Source organism: Moschus berezovskii, chromosome 2 (genome assembly GCF_049115385.1).
Source record: "Moschus berezovskii isolate FMDL1 chromosome 2, NW_MosBer_1.0, whole genome shotgun sequence".
NCBI classification, from domain to species: domain Eukaryota; kingdom Metazoa; phylum Chordata; class Mammalia; order Artiodactyla; family Moschidae; genus Moschus; species Moschus berezovskii.
Window position 1 is genome coordinate 20,895,320 of NC_142461.1, and position 13,888 is coordinate 20,909,207.

At 42.2% G+C, this 13,888-nt stretch overlaps 1 protein-coding gene across 4 annotated transcripts in view; it reads left to right on the forward strand.

Moving 5' to 3' along the window:
• Positions 1 to 13,888, forward strand: part of COL4A4 (collagen type IV alpha 4 chain) — a 151,164-nt gene that overhangs the window by 120,995 nt on the left and 16,281 nt on the right. For all 4 annotated transcript variants that reach the window (XM_055398533.2, XM_055398529.2, XM_055398532.2 and 1 more), the window contains 5 exons: positions 985 to 1,056; positions 2,225 to 2,362; positions 2,456 to 2,569; positions 4,151 to 4,306; positions 9,443 to 9,550. In XM_055398533.2, coding sequence (XP_055254508.2) covers positions 985 to 1,056; positions 2,225 to 2,362; positions 2,456 to 2,569; positions 4,151 to 4,306; positions 9,443 to 9,550 — 588 coding nt within the window. The remainder of the gene's footprint in view (positions 1 to 984; positions 1,057 to 2,224; positions 2,363 to 2,455; positions 2,570 to 4,150; positions 4,307 to 9,442; positions 9,551 to 13,888) is intronic.

Below are 13,888 nucleotides of genomic sequence, written 5' to 3' on the forward strand. Positions count from 1 at the left end.
AAGATTCAGTAATTCTAGACTGTATCTGTCTAGAAAGAGAGAAAGAGAGAGATTCATGATATGGTCAGAAACTAACAGAACTGTGTAAAAACCAAAGAAAGGGAGACTTCACTCCCTGGCGGTCCAGTGGTTAAGACTTCACCATCCAGTGCAGCGGGTGCAGGTTCAGTCCCCAGTCAGAGAGCTAAGATCCCACATCCCTGGCAGCCAAAAGCATAAAACACAAGAAAATATTGTTACAAATTCAATAAAGACTTTAAAAATGGTCCACATTAAAAAAACACATTATGAAAAAATAAAGTCATGTATTAGGATATATGCCGAGTTAAGGATGGAGTGGGAGGTTGGGGTTAGCAGATGCAAGATGTTATATATAGAATGGATAAACAACGAGGTCCTGCTGTATAGCACAGGGAACTATACTAAATATCCTATGATAAAGAATAATGGAGAAAAATTAACTATATATATATATACTTCCCTGGTGGCTCTAATGGTAAAGAATCTGCCTGCAGTGCAGGAGACCTTGGTTTGATCCCTGGGTCAGTAAGATCCCCCGGAGAAGGGAAAGGCTACCAACTCCAGTATTCTTGCCTGCAGAATTCCATGGACAGAGGAGCCTGGCAGGCTATATAGTCCATGGGGTTGCAAAGAGTCGGACACGACTGAGACACTAACCCTTTCACTTTCGCTAGGATAAACCAGAATGGGAAAGAATATTAAACTATATAATGTATAAAGGTATACGTTAAGCAGTCTATGTTAACAGAAAACATCCATCACATGAACGTGTTTAGTGATGACCACTGGCGTGGATTCTGCCTTCCTAGTGATGTTTAGGTGGTGAGGTCTCATGGTTCCCACCTAGAGAATTTGTGGGTCCCCGTCAGTTAACCTTCCCCTGGACTTTTCATGCGAGGTACAGTCAGAGAATGTGAATGGAGGGTGTTCCCCTGTGGGTCACAGACGTGTGATGTGTTTCAGGTCCCTCTGGGTCGCCCGGCCTGAACGGCTTGCATGGTTTGAAGGGTCAGAAAGGCAGCAAAGGCGCTTCAGGTAAGAGAGAACCTTTGCAAGAGGCTGAACAGCCGTTAACGAACCATGAGAGTCCACTGGTGTTCCCTCCCTTCGCAAGATACGGGCGCGAAACTGAGACACTGGTTTAGCTTAGATTCACCGTGTTGGAACTGTTTCTAGTTTTGATGATGACTTATCAAATGGGCACTTGAGAAAACCCAATTTAAGGAGTGGTGGGTTAACAGTGACTATTGTTGATACTGCTTGTGACTATCTATTAAAAATATTCTGCATAATCACTTAGGTGGAGCTAGATTTCAAAATGTTATGAATAACAAATAAATAGTCAGGATACTGGAGTATTGTTTCATGTGTTGTCATGCCAAGTTCAGCCACGTGGGTGTAATTAGTACTTCAGCATCCCTGGGTCGCCTGCTGTGAAAACAAATTACCTGAACAAATTGCTGTTATTTTTGATGCCACAAATAGGCTAATCATCAGCATCTTAGCTTGTTCTGTTATTTGAATAGAATTCATGTTGGTTGCATTAGTCTCTCAGAAAAAGAGCTTGCAATCAGACGAGGTAGCTGGAAGCAGACTTGCACATTTGTGAGACAGTGAGAAAAAGATTGAATTGTTGTGCTGCCGGGTTTGAATCTGTAGTTGGGGATGGACAAAACGTTTATAGGGTTTGGGTTTGAAAGATCAAGGCTTCATTTAGGTCACTTAGGATTGTTATTGGCTCTTCCAAATTGTTTGGTAAAATGTGTGCCCTCTCCAAGAAACGAGTGGAGTTCTGCCTTTTCAACGTGAAACCACACAATGGTTCTGTTTATTTGCCAGTTTCCATCTTAAATGTCAAGCCAGTTTATTCACAGTCACTTACTGTTCTATCCATTCGTTTCACTCTTAACGATTGTAGAGGTTGAAGGGTTGGTATTGTCACTAAGCGGTCGTGTTTTTAAATCTGGGAAACAATCATAAAAATAAATCAGAGCTACGCTGGACAGGTCTGATGGGTCCTAAGAGAGGGGACAGTGACCCCCGGAAGACTGAGCCATTCGGATCGCTCTTGTGGACAATGTTGGTCTCAGCAGAATGTGCTCCTTTCCTGTCCTGTGCCCATTGGGAAGCGGTTCCTTTCCAGCCCCCATGCCAGGGACACACCAGGAGAAGATGCAGTGCTAATGTTGTTTTCCTCATTAAGGTTCACATGAAATGGGCCCCCCGGGTCCAGTGGGAATGCCCGGCCCTAAAGGGGAGACAGGAGACCCTGGGAACCCAGGAATTTCTCCTCTGGGGCTTTTTGGAGAAAGAGGTCCCCCGGGTCCCCCAGGACCCCCAGGTAAGAAAGCAGCATGCTTTGCCCTTCGCTTGATAACTGAATCCAAACCTCCCAAATGTCGTGAGTCTAATAGCTGAATGTGTTCCTCCTCAGGGAGAGTTGGACTGCCTGGTCCTCCAGGTGCCCCAGGAAAAGCTCTTAAGGATGACATTCCAGACCCGGGTCTGCCTGGAGATCAGGGACCTCCTGGCCTCGATGGTCCAAGAGGTATGGGACAGTCACGGCAAAGGTGATGGTGCTGCTTTCCTTAGACGCTTACCAGCTCTGTTGGGATGGAGGAGCAGAGAGAATGGTCAAGTAGAAGCACGTCAGCAGCCCCATCAACCTGGCAGATGGAAAAGGGGGAGTGTGGGCAGTGGGGAGCGTCCGCAGGACCAGCGCTTAGACCCCTCACTCTTCTATTTCAACTCCCTCAGACCACCTCTGACACAGAGCAAGTCTTTACCATCGCTGGCTTGATGCTGAGCTTGAGGGGCAGAAGGGACCAGCAGGAGGCAGTCTCGTCATCCTTGTTGGTCTCAGTATCAGCACATAAAGCACTTCTTTCAGCCCAGAGATGACAGGACCCCTGCCTCTCTCTCTCTCTCTCTCTCTCTCACACACACACACACACACAGTCTCTTCATGTGCTGCTCACAGTACATTTTTTTCCTGTTATCAGTTCACTGGGATGAACTCTAGCAAGTCAATATTTAACAAAGTAAGACTGAACCAGAGCTGACTAGGGAGTTGGAACAAGAGTGTGGCTCAGTGCAGCCTTCTGCCAAACGCAGGCAGTCATATTCCTACTAGCTCATGGAACTCTTCCAGAGAGACAGAAACCTTTAAATCTTTAGGTTTTAGTGAGGGTGGGATAAAAACTATATAATTCTGCTTTACACTATGAAAAGCTGAAATGCCCCAAAATATGCTAAGAAGGTTAGAAGTTAAGAAGGAATAGAACTTGGGCTCAAATGCCATGTGTAGACAGTGGTTTTCAAATAGGATTTTACATTTAATTGAGTGGATATTCCTTTTTCATCACTAGCTTTTCTCTCTCTCTCTCTGGTTCATTTATTCTTGGCTGCACTGGGTCTTTGCTGCTGCACGAGCTTTCTCTAGTTGCAGTGAACAGGGGCTACTCTTGTTGCAGAGCACAGTTCTAGGGTGTGTGGGCTTCAGTGGTTGTGACACATGGGCTTAGCTGTGGTGTACAGACATTTGGGATCTTCCCTCACCAGGGATCAAACTCATGTCCCCTGCACTGACAGGTAGATTCTTAACCATTGGACCACCAAGGAGCCTAGTCAGACTTTCTTAAAAATCCACTATCTCTCTGTCCACCCACCATCCATCTATCCATTCATCCATTTACCCATCCACCCAACTATTCATCTGTCCATCCATCCATGTATCCATCTATCCATCCACCCATTTGTCCATCTACCCATCCATCCATTTACCCATCCATCTATTCAGCTATCTATCCATCTATCACATGAGAGCAACGGGAGGGCGATGCAAAGAAAAGTCGCAAACTGATGCTTCCAAAAGGAATGGCTCTGAAGGGAAGGAAGGTTTTGCATAGCTCATTTTGTTCTAATAGTTACTGACAGACTATTTACATTTCTCAACTTGGGCTTCAAGAGACATACTGCTTCACCTCTGATACTATTGACCTTCTTATTCTAATTCCTTGCATCCCTTGCTTGTAAACGATTAAATTCCTTTCCTTAACAAGCTCTTAGGCAGCCAGCATGCACATTTGTCTTTGACTGAAAGAATCTTTGTGTCTATTCGTGTGGTCAGGAAAACCCGGGCCTTCAGGACCGCCTGGGAGTGTCGACTTTCTGAAAGGGGAACCAGGAGACTATGGTCTGCCAGGGCCTCCAGGTCTCCCGGGCCCACCAGGCCCTCCAGGACACAAAGGCTTCCCAGGATGTGACGGAAAACATGGCCAGAAAGGTATGAATGCAAATAGTTCCTTTCAGTAGTATGAGATGACTTTCCCTATCTGGCTTGCAGGTCTGTGGTGTGCACCACTGTAAGGGCATTCTCATTTTCTATGGAAATAATGAATACATTTCCAAAATGTCCTGACTTGCCCAGAATCCTAAAATCTGCGTGACAGTCAGACAAGTAGGAAGGAGAAACACAAGTTCATCTTTAGTCCCTAATAACATGCTTGATAATCTTCTAGACAAGAAGTATACGGTAGAAATTGAATGCAAGCTACATATGTAATTAAAAGATGTAATAGCCACATTTTAAAAAGTAAAAAGAAACAGTTAAATAGTTTTTCCTACTTTGACATAATATATTCAAATATTATTACATTTTAACATAAAATCAATATAAATTATCAAAGGGATAATTACTGGAATGGGTGAATTTAACTCAGATGACCATTATATCTACTACTGTGGGCAGGAATCCCTTAGAAGAAATGGAGTAGCCATCATGGTCAACAAAAGAGTCCGAAATGCAGTACTTGGATGCAATCTTAAAAACGACAGAATGATTTCTGTTCGTTTCCAAGGCAAACCATTCAATATTACAGTAATCCAGGCCTATTCCCCAACCAGTAACGCTGAAGAAGCCGAAGTTGAATGGTTCTATGAAGACCTACAAGACCTTTTAGAACTAACACCCAAAAAAGATGTCCTTTTAATTATAGGGGACTGGAATGCAAAAGTCGGAAGTCAAGAAACACCAGGAGTAACAGGCAAATTTGGCCTTGAAGCACGGAATGAAGCAGGGCAAAGGCTAATAGAGTTTTGTCAAGAGAACGCACTGGTCATAGCAAACACCCTCTTCCAACAACACAAGAGAAGACTCTACACATGGACATCACCAGATGGTCAACACCGAAATCAGATTGATTATATTCTTTGCAGCCAAAGATGGAGAAGCTGTATACAGTTAGCAAAAACAAGACCAGGAGCTGACTGTGGCTCAGGTCATGAACTCGTTATTGCCAAATTCAGACTTAAATTGAAGAAAGTGGGGAAAGCCACTAGACCATTCAGATATGGTCTATCTGATTGGTTCAGATATGACCTTCTGATTATACAGTGGAAGTGAGAGATAGATTCAAGGGACTAGATCTGATAGATAGAGTGCCTGAAGAACTCTGGACGGAAGTTCGTGACATTGTACAGGAGACAGGGACCAAGACCATCCCCACGGAAAAGAAATGCAAAAAAGCAAAATGGCTGTCTGAGGAGGCCTTACAAATAGCTGTGAAAAGAAGAGAAGCGAAAAGCAAAGGAGAAAAGGAAAGATATAAGCATCTGAATGCAGAATTCCAAAGAATAGCAAGGAGAGATAAGAAAGCCTTCCTCAGTGATCAATGCAAAGAAATAGAGCAAAACAACAGAATGGGAAAAACAAGAGATCTCTTCAAGAAAATTAGAGATTCCAAGGGAACATTTCATGCAAAGATGGGCTCGATAAAGGACAGAAATGGTATGGACCTAACAGAAGCAGAAGATATTAAGAAGAGGTGGCAAGAATACACAGAAGAACTGTACAAAAAAGATCTTCACGACCAGGATAGTCACGATAATGTGATCACTGACCTAGAGCCAGACATCTTGGAATGTGAAGTCAAGTGGGCCTTAGATAGCATCACTATGAACAAAGCTAGTGGAGGTGATGGAATTCCAGTTGAGCTATTTCAAATCTTGAAAGATGATGCTGTGAAAGTGCTGCACTCAATATGCCAGCAAATTTGGAAAACTCAGCAGTGGCCACAGAACTGGAAAAGGTCAGTCTTCATTCCAGTCCCAAAGAAAGGCAATGCCAAAGAATGCTCAAACTACCGCACAATTGCACTCATCTCACACGCTAGTAAAGTCATGCTCAAAATTCTCCAAGCCAGGCTTCAGCAATGTGTGAACCGTGAACTCCCAGATATTCAAGCAGGTTTTAGAAAAGGCAGAGGCACCAGAGATCAAATTGCCAACATCCGCTGGGTCATGGAGAAAGCAAGAGAGTTCCAAAAAAACATCTATTTCTGCTTCATTGACTATGCCAAAGCCTTTGTCTGTGTGTATCACAATAAACTGTGGAAAATTCTGAAAGAGATGGGAATACCAGACCACCTGACCTGCCTCTTGAGAAACCTGTATGCAGGTCAGGAAGCAACAGTCAGAACTGTACATGGAACAACAGACTGGTTCCAATAGGAAAAGGAGTACGTCAAGGCTGTATATTGTCACCTTGCTTATTTAACTTATATGCAGAGTACATCATGAGGAATGCTGGGCTGGAAGAAGCACAAGCTGGAATCAAGATTGCTGGGAGAAATATCAATAACCTCAGATATGCAGATGACACTACCCTTATGGCAGAAAGTGAAGAGGAACTCAAAAGCCTCTTGATGAAAGTGAAAGAGGAGAGTGAAAAAGTTGGCTTGAAGCTCAACATTCAGAAAATGAAGATCATGGCATCTGGTCCCATCACTTCATGGGAAATAGATGGGGAAACAGTGGAAACAGTATCAGACTTTATTTTTTGGGGGCTCCAAAATCACTGCAGATGCTGATTGCAGCCATGAAATTAAAAGACGCTTACTCCTTGGAAGGAAAGTTATGACCAACCTTGATAGTATATTAAAAAGCAGAGACATTACTTTGCCAACAAAGGTCCATCTATTCAAAGCTATGTTTTTTCCAGTAGTCATGTATGGATGTGAGAGTTGGACCATAAAGAAAGTTGAGCGCCAAAGAATTGATGCTTTTGAACTGTGATGTTGGAGAAGACTCTTGAGAGTCCCTTGGACTGCAAGGAGATCAAACTATTCAATTCTGAAGGAAATCAGTGCTGAATATTCATTGGAAGGACTGATGTTGAAGCTAAAACTCCAATACTTTGGCCACTTGATGCGAAGAGCTGACTCATTAGAAAAGACCCTGAACTGGGAAAGATTGAGGGCAGGAACAGAAGGGGATGACAGAGGATGAGACTGTTGGATGGCATCACCAATTCGAGGACATGAGTTTGAGCAAACTTCGGGAGTTGGTGATGGACAGGGAGGCCTGACGTGCTGCAATCCATGGGGTCACAAAGAGTCGGACACGAGTGAGTGACTGAACTGAATATTTGGGGACCTTAGTTATTGGCTGTAACAATTTTAGAGAATTTTAAGGTTCATAGGACATTTTGTTGAGAAGAGACCAATAAATTTATCCATTTTACCTCCCTTATGTCATAAATAAGGAAACTTGATACCAAGATGCAAATCTTGAACTTTGCAGGAGCCTAGTAACTAGCACTCTGTCTGATTTCTAAAACAAATGTGAAATAAGTAAACAATTAGAGCAGAGGGAAGGTCAGAATCACCATGAGGCTGCTATGACTAGAACACAAATGGCATCCCTGAAATTGTGCAGTGTATAACCTGTACAACAGTACTCAGCAATCCTATTCACCTTTATTAGTGGTAAAATCAATTTTAGAAATTGTGGCTTATATCTGCAGGTATTTTGACTTCTAATTACTAAACTTCCAGATTGGACAGATACACCTAGCATTCAAGTCACCAAGAGAGAGGAAGGGGGCTGTCTATACAGCCTTGTTCCTCTCCCTAATAAGTCACTCCTCCTCCCCAGTGGCTTCCCTAGAGAATTAGCTTTCACCTGGAAATATACTTCAGGATTAGGGAAATAGCAAGACATATAAATAATAGCAACCTACAAAAGGATATACCAAGAGTTGGAAATATTGGTAGAACCTCTAATCATGCTTCTTAACTCCCATTCCAGTTAGCCTAGGGCCAAAGAGTGCTTAACTGTTAAAAGGATGAGGGAATTTCTTCAGCGTACCTTTTTTAGACTTATTCAGTGGGAAATATTTGATCTTTTCCATAAATTATTATTAGAAATCCACAGAAATATAGTAGTGAACAAATTCAAAAGGAGTACCCACTAATTAAGTTAAATATATGGCTTCATAAGAAAGATACTCACATTAAAGTATCCATCTATATTAACTGAGTTGGACCATAAAGAAGCCTGAAGTGTTAGTCACTCAGTTGTGTCTGACTCTGCGACCCCATGGACTATAGCCCTCCAGACTCCTCTATCCATGGAATTTTCCAGGCATTTGAGAAGTATAGGAGTGGGTTGCCATTTCCTACTCCAAAAGAAGGCTGAGCACTGAAGAACTGATGCTTTCGAATTTTGGTGCTGGAGAACACTTTTGAGAGTCCCCTGGACAGCAGGGAGATCAAACCAGTCAATCTTAAAGGAAATCAGCCCTGACTATTTATTGGAAGGGCTGATGCTGAAACCGAAGCTCCAATACTTTGGCCACTTGATGCAAATAACTGACTCATTGGAAAAGACCATAATGCTGGGAAGGATTGAAGGCAGGAAGAGAAGGGGACAACAGAGGATGAGATGGTTGGATGGCATCACTGACTCAATGCACATGAGTTTGAGCAAGCTGCGAGAGATAGTGAAGGACAGGGAAGCCTGGCGTGCTGCAGTCCATGGGGGTCACAGAGTCTGACACGACCAAGCAACTGAACAAGAACAGTGCTACATGAGAGACATGCTTTGGGTGGTGAGGCACACTTCTCTGAGTGCTTATTGCAAAGCAGCTGGACTTGGGTTGGGATTCCAGGGAGGCCTCCTTGGTGTGATCTGCACCCTACAGGATGTGGAGGACTTCCTGGATGAGGAGGAGGGAAGGAACAGTGTGTATGAGGCACCGAGTGGCTGGTCTGGCTGAAATTGAGAGCGTGGGGAAGAGAAGAGTGGAATATCAGGGTCAGGGTGGGTGTTCCCAGATAGTGGAGCATCTTTCCTAATTTTCCCTTTCCTTGGCAGTCCTTTGACTGTCTCCAGAGAAAGTTCAGGGTTACTAGGTTTTCATCCTCAGTTTTGTTTTGGTCATGGAACGATTTTCCTTTGTCCTGTTGATGGATTGAGGCAACTTTTCTCAGCCTTCCAGAAGAAAGAGGGAGCTATTCTCCAGTCCGGTGCTGGCTGTGCCCTGCACTTTGCTGGAGTGAACCTCTGAATTCAGTCCATCAAGCTGTTGTTGTCTTTATAATGCTTCGTTCTATTGCCCTCCTTTTCATCTTTCTTTTAGGACCAATGGGATTCCCGGGGCCACAGGGGCCACCTGGAAGTCCTGGGTCACCTGGAGACAAAGGTTTACCTGGACCTCCAGGCAGACAAGGGCCTTTGGGTCCTCCGGGTAAGCTTCTAATGCCTAATCATCTCCACCTAGCCTACATGGAGTGTTTTTAAAAAAATATTTACTATGAGGGTCATCTTTCAGAAAGTAATTATTCTGAAATTATCAGCAAATTCTAGTAGTTGAGCTCTTTTTTATAAAGATTATGTTTATCTTAAGCTGCATGACAGAGTCTCAGGTTTGGAAACTTACCTATAATTAGAACAAGTGAGTTTGAAAGTTAGGAGTTGGTTTTACATATACTATTTCTAAGGTAAATAAACCTTGTTCCTTTACACAGGATCCTAAGATAGACTTGATTGTTGTATGTGAACATTGTATATTCAATTCTTATCTCCAAATTCCCTACCATTAATTTTTCTAGATGTTTTATTTTAATGTTTCTTGTCAAGTACATTAGTTCCTATGAAGATGAAAGGCTATTTGATTTTTCAGCTCTATAGACAACAGGTTTTCATCAGAAAGTCAAAAGAAGTCAAAGAAGAGTTGGAAGGGCACATATGTATATCTGAGATTGGCAGAAGTCATATCTTTCAGGATCCTAAGTCAATATGACAGCAGTGTGGTATCAGTTCTGAATATTTTGCAATCTCTTAAATTAGCACTCTAGTCCAAAGAGTAAGAAAACTGTTCTGCTTTTTGATGGACCACAGAACAACATGATGAAGAACTACTATGATTCATCTTGTATTTCCTTTCTGTAAATAATCTATAAAACTTGGCAAATTAATATGGAATTTCCAGAATCCTTTAAAAGGATAGAATTTTTCCATACATTAAATTAGAGCATATTTGCCATAAGAAACCAACTCGAATTTTATATTGCACAACAGGGTTTCATTTCAGGTCTTTCTAGATACGAAAACTTCATTCATCATAGCCATTCTTGTCAGTAACAGGAATGTGGACTTTTTATGTAAATAAGATGCCATCGTTCTGCTTGTTGTCTATGCTGTCTTCAAATTATTATTTGTGTTCTCAATCTATTTCACTTTTGTCCTAACTTACACATTTATAATCTCTTTCCACCTTATGAAAATTGTTGTCTGGCCTCCCATTTTTGGCTTTGGATCTCTTCAGGTTCCAGAGGTAAGCATTGCTGTAAAATGAATAATTTCCTTTAAATCCTGTTTCTAGTCATTTTCATACTTGCTTTTTTCACTGTATTTGTGAGGGCAACTTTGTTCAATTTTTCAGATGGGGTGCTGTAACTATATTAGGTTTTAATGCTTCTGCTTCCTCATTGCAGATATAGTAACCCTATTTTAGAGAGTCCCCGTGCTGAACCTCCTTAGAGGTTGTCAAGGCGGTGTAGAGACTCGGCTTATATAATTCAGTTCAGGCACAGGGTATGAGCTTTCTCTGTGAGATGCTCCAGTACATACCAGTGTAAGTTTCCTTTCTAAATTCTGCAATATAAATATAGAGAACATCCCTAAAATAAACAATATCAACAACATGAAAAGATGGGTCCTGACCACCCAGTAAGGGGCTGTGACAAGCCTTTCCCGTCACACCCGAGGTCCATTTTCAACGAGCAAGTTCCTTTGTGTATTAAAATGAAAATGCCATTCTTTTCAACTAAGTGTGCACTTAAACCTCTACAATGCAAAAGCAACATATGATTTTGTGTCTGGCATTTTCAAAGAGAATAAAAAGAGTTTCTCAAAAGAGGGGAAGAAAAACCCTGAATGTGGGCATTTGTTCTTTCCAGGCGACTGTTATTAACCCCAAGGAATGTTGCCCTGAATACAGATGCTGTATATTATTTTTAGAGCCCTTAGAAGAGATGCCTCAGCCCCTTTCTTTAAGCTTCTGGTCTGTCAAAAAGTAAAGAAAAAGCAAAATCAGAATTTTAAGAAATCTTGCTGCTTTTAACGTTTATATTTTTTAAATTATTGTTGTATATTTAATGTTTTCACTTCAGTCTTTTTAATGTCTGTGACTATATATATAGTCACAGTATATACTGTGACTCACTAGATGATAACGTCAACATCCTAAATATTAAGTACCAGCCAAATACCCAGCCCTGCCTTTACTCACCTGCTTTCTCTCCACTCCCACTGGTGAATTTCCACTGTAACATCAGATTATCTAGGAAAAATAAGAACTATACCTCTCTCAACTCACCCAGAGTAAAAAAGCAAAGTTTTACATTAAACCGTTCATACTGTAAAAAGACCTCTAACTTGGTGTTATTTGTGGTTTCATACAATATTTTCCAGAGGGTTAAATTCCAAACTGCTTATAGCATTCAAGTACATTTTCCATAGACACAGTTACTATCATGTAGACTCCGTTGCCGTTATGGCCAGGTTTTCTAGGATTTTCTCACTGCTTTATCATTGTTTTTCAAATTATTTGGCACATTTGTATGAATTTTAAGAAAATGATAACTAATAAAGGGCGTGCTTTACAATATGTTGCACTTCTTAGAATTCAGGACATAGATGTTCAGAGTCCTTAAGGAGGGCAGTATGGGGTGGGGGTGAAGAGCACTGTTTTGGAGACAAGGTGTCTTGGATTTTAATCTAGACTATGCCACAAACTGGCTGCATGACGTTTATTTGTCAATAAATAAATGTCATTTATTTCCCAGGGCCTGAGTTTTCTTCCCCTGTAACATTCTAATGATAGCAGCACATACACACAGCCTGGGTGGGAACATTCAGTCATAAAACACTTAGCATGAGATCTGTTGCATGTTGAGCTTTGCTGGTGGCTCAGATGGTAAAGAGCCCACCTGCAAGGCAGGAGACCTGGGTTTGATCTTTGGATCTGGATCCAGAAGATGCCCTAGAGAAGGGAATGACTGTCCACTCCAGTATTCTTGCCTGGAGAATCCCATGGACAGAGGAGCCTGGCGGGCTATAGTCCTTGCAGTCCCAAAGAGTTGGACACGACTGAGTGACTAACACTTTCACTTCTCATGCATGATAAAGTGTCCACTAGGTGTTAGCGGTCATCATTTTTGCTTAGAGCTATTATTTCTTGTCCTTTGTGGAATGATTGCAGGGAGACTGAATGAAGATTTAGGGGGAAAAAAAACTGTCTTAAAGATGTGAATGTAACCAAGAATTAAAAAAAAATTTCAACCTTTAGGGCTGCAATTTTCAAAGTGAGATTCCCACATCAATACCATTGAGCTCATCCGAGCACTTATTAGAATATGCAAATTGATGCCCCCTCCCCCAGACCTATTGACTCAGAGACTCAGGGCCCTAACAAGCCTGAGAGATTCATGATGTATTCAGGTCACAGCTGCAGCTTTCCAGTGGTGCTTCTTAGCCCGGGCGAATATTGGAATCATCTGGAAAGTTTAAAAAATTATTGATGCTTCGATTTCACTCACACAAATTCGTTTTTAGTAATCTAGATGGGGTGCCGACAGTAGTACTTTAAAAAAAAATTGGACTACAGTTGCTTTACAGTGCTGTACAACAAAGTGAATCAGCTATATGTATACATATATCCCCTGCCTCTTGGACCTCTCACCCCATCACCCATCCCACCCGCCCAGGTCATCACAGGGCACCGAGCTGAGCTCCTTGAGCTACACAGCAAGTTCCCACTAGTTATCTGTTTTACACATGGCAGTATATATATATTAATACGTCAATCCCAATCTCCCAATTCATTCCCTCCCCGCCCCGTGCTCACATTTCCCTTCTTATGTCTGCATTCCTGTTCCTTGCCTGCAGATAGGTTCATCTGCACCATGTTTCTAGATTCCACAGCAGTATTTTTGAAAAGCTCTGCAGATGGATTTATTGTACAGTCAAGCTTGAGGTCACTGCCCAGGCTACATCCTGTACCAATTAAACCACTATTTCTCAGATGGGGCCCAGATATCTGAATGTTTATAACTCTCCTGGATAATTTCAACGTGTACTCAAGGTTGAAAATCACTGCTGCCTCAGTGCCTCTAGCCATCCTGAAATCATGTCTTCTTGAGTAGCAGACACTCTGGAAACCCAGCTGACTGCAGTGTAGACGGCTGAATTAAAGCAATGTTAAGCTGAGTGTGAGGAACCCACCAGGACCTCTCCCACGCCACCTGTGGCTGGCACCTAGTAAGAAATGGCCCAAAGATGGCAAATCCTGTAAAGTTCACCAAACGGTCACTGTCTCAGCCAGATTTCACTATTTCCTACTTCTTTGGCTTCCTCTGAAATCCCATTCACTCATTCGTTCAGTCACGCAGTGAAAAGTTTTGGAGAAGTTTGCCTGCCCCACATAGTGAACAAGACAAAGTCCTGCCTTCACAGAGCTGACACTGGATGGCTGAACATTCCTGATAACATTCCAGCGTGGTGTCAGAAGCCCATCCAAATT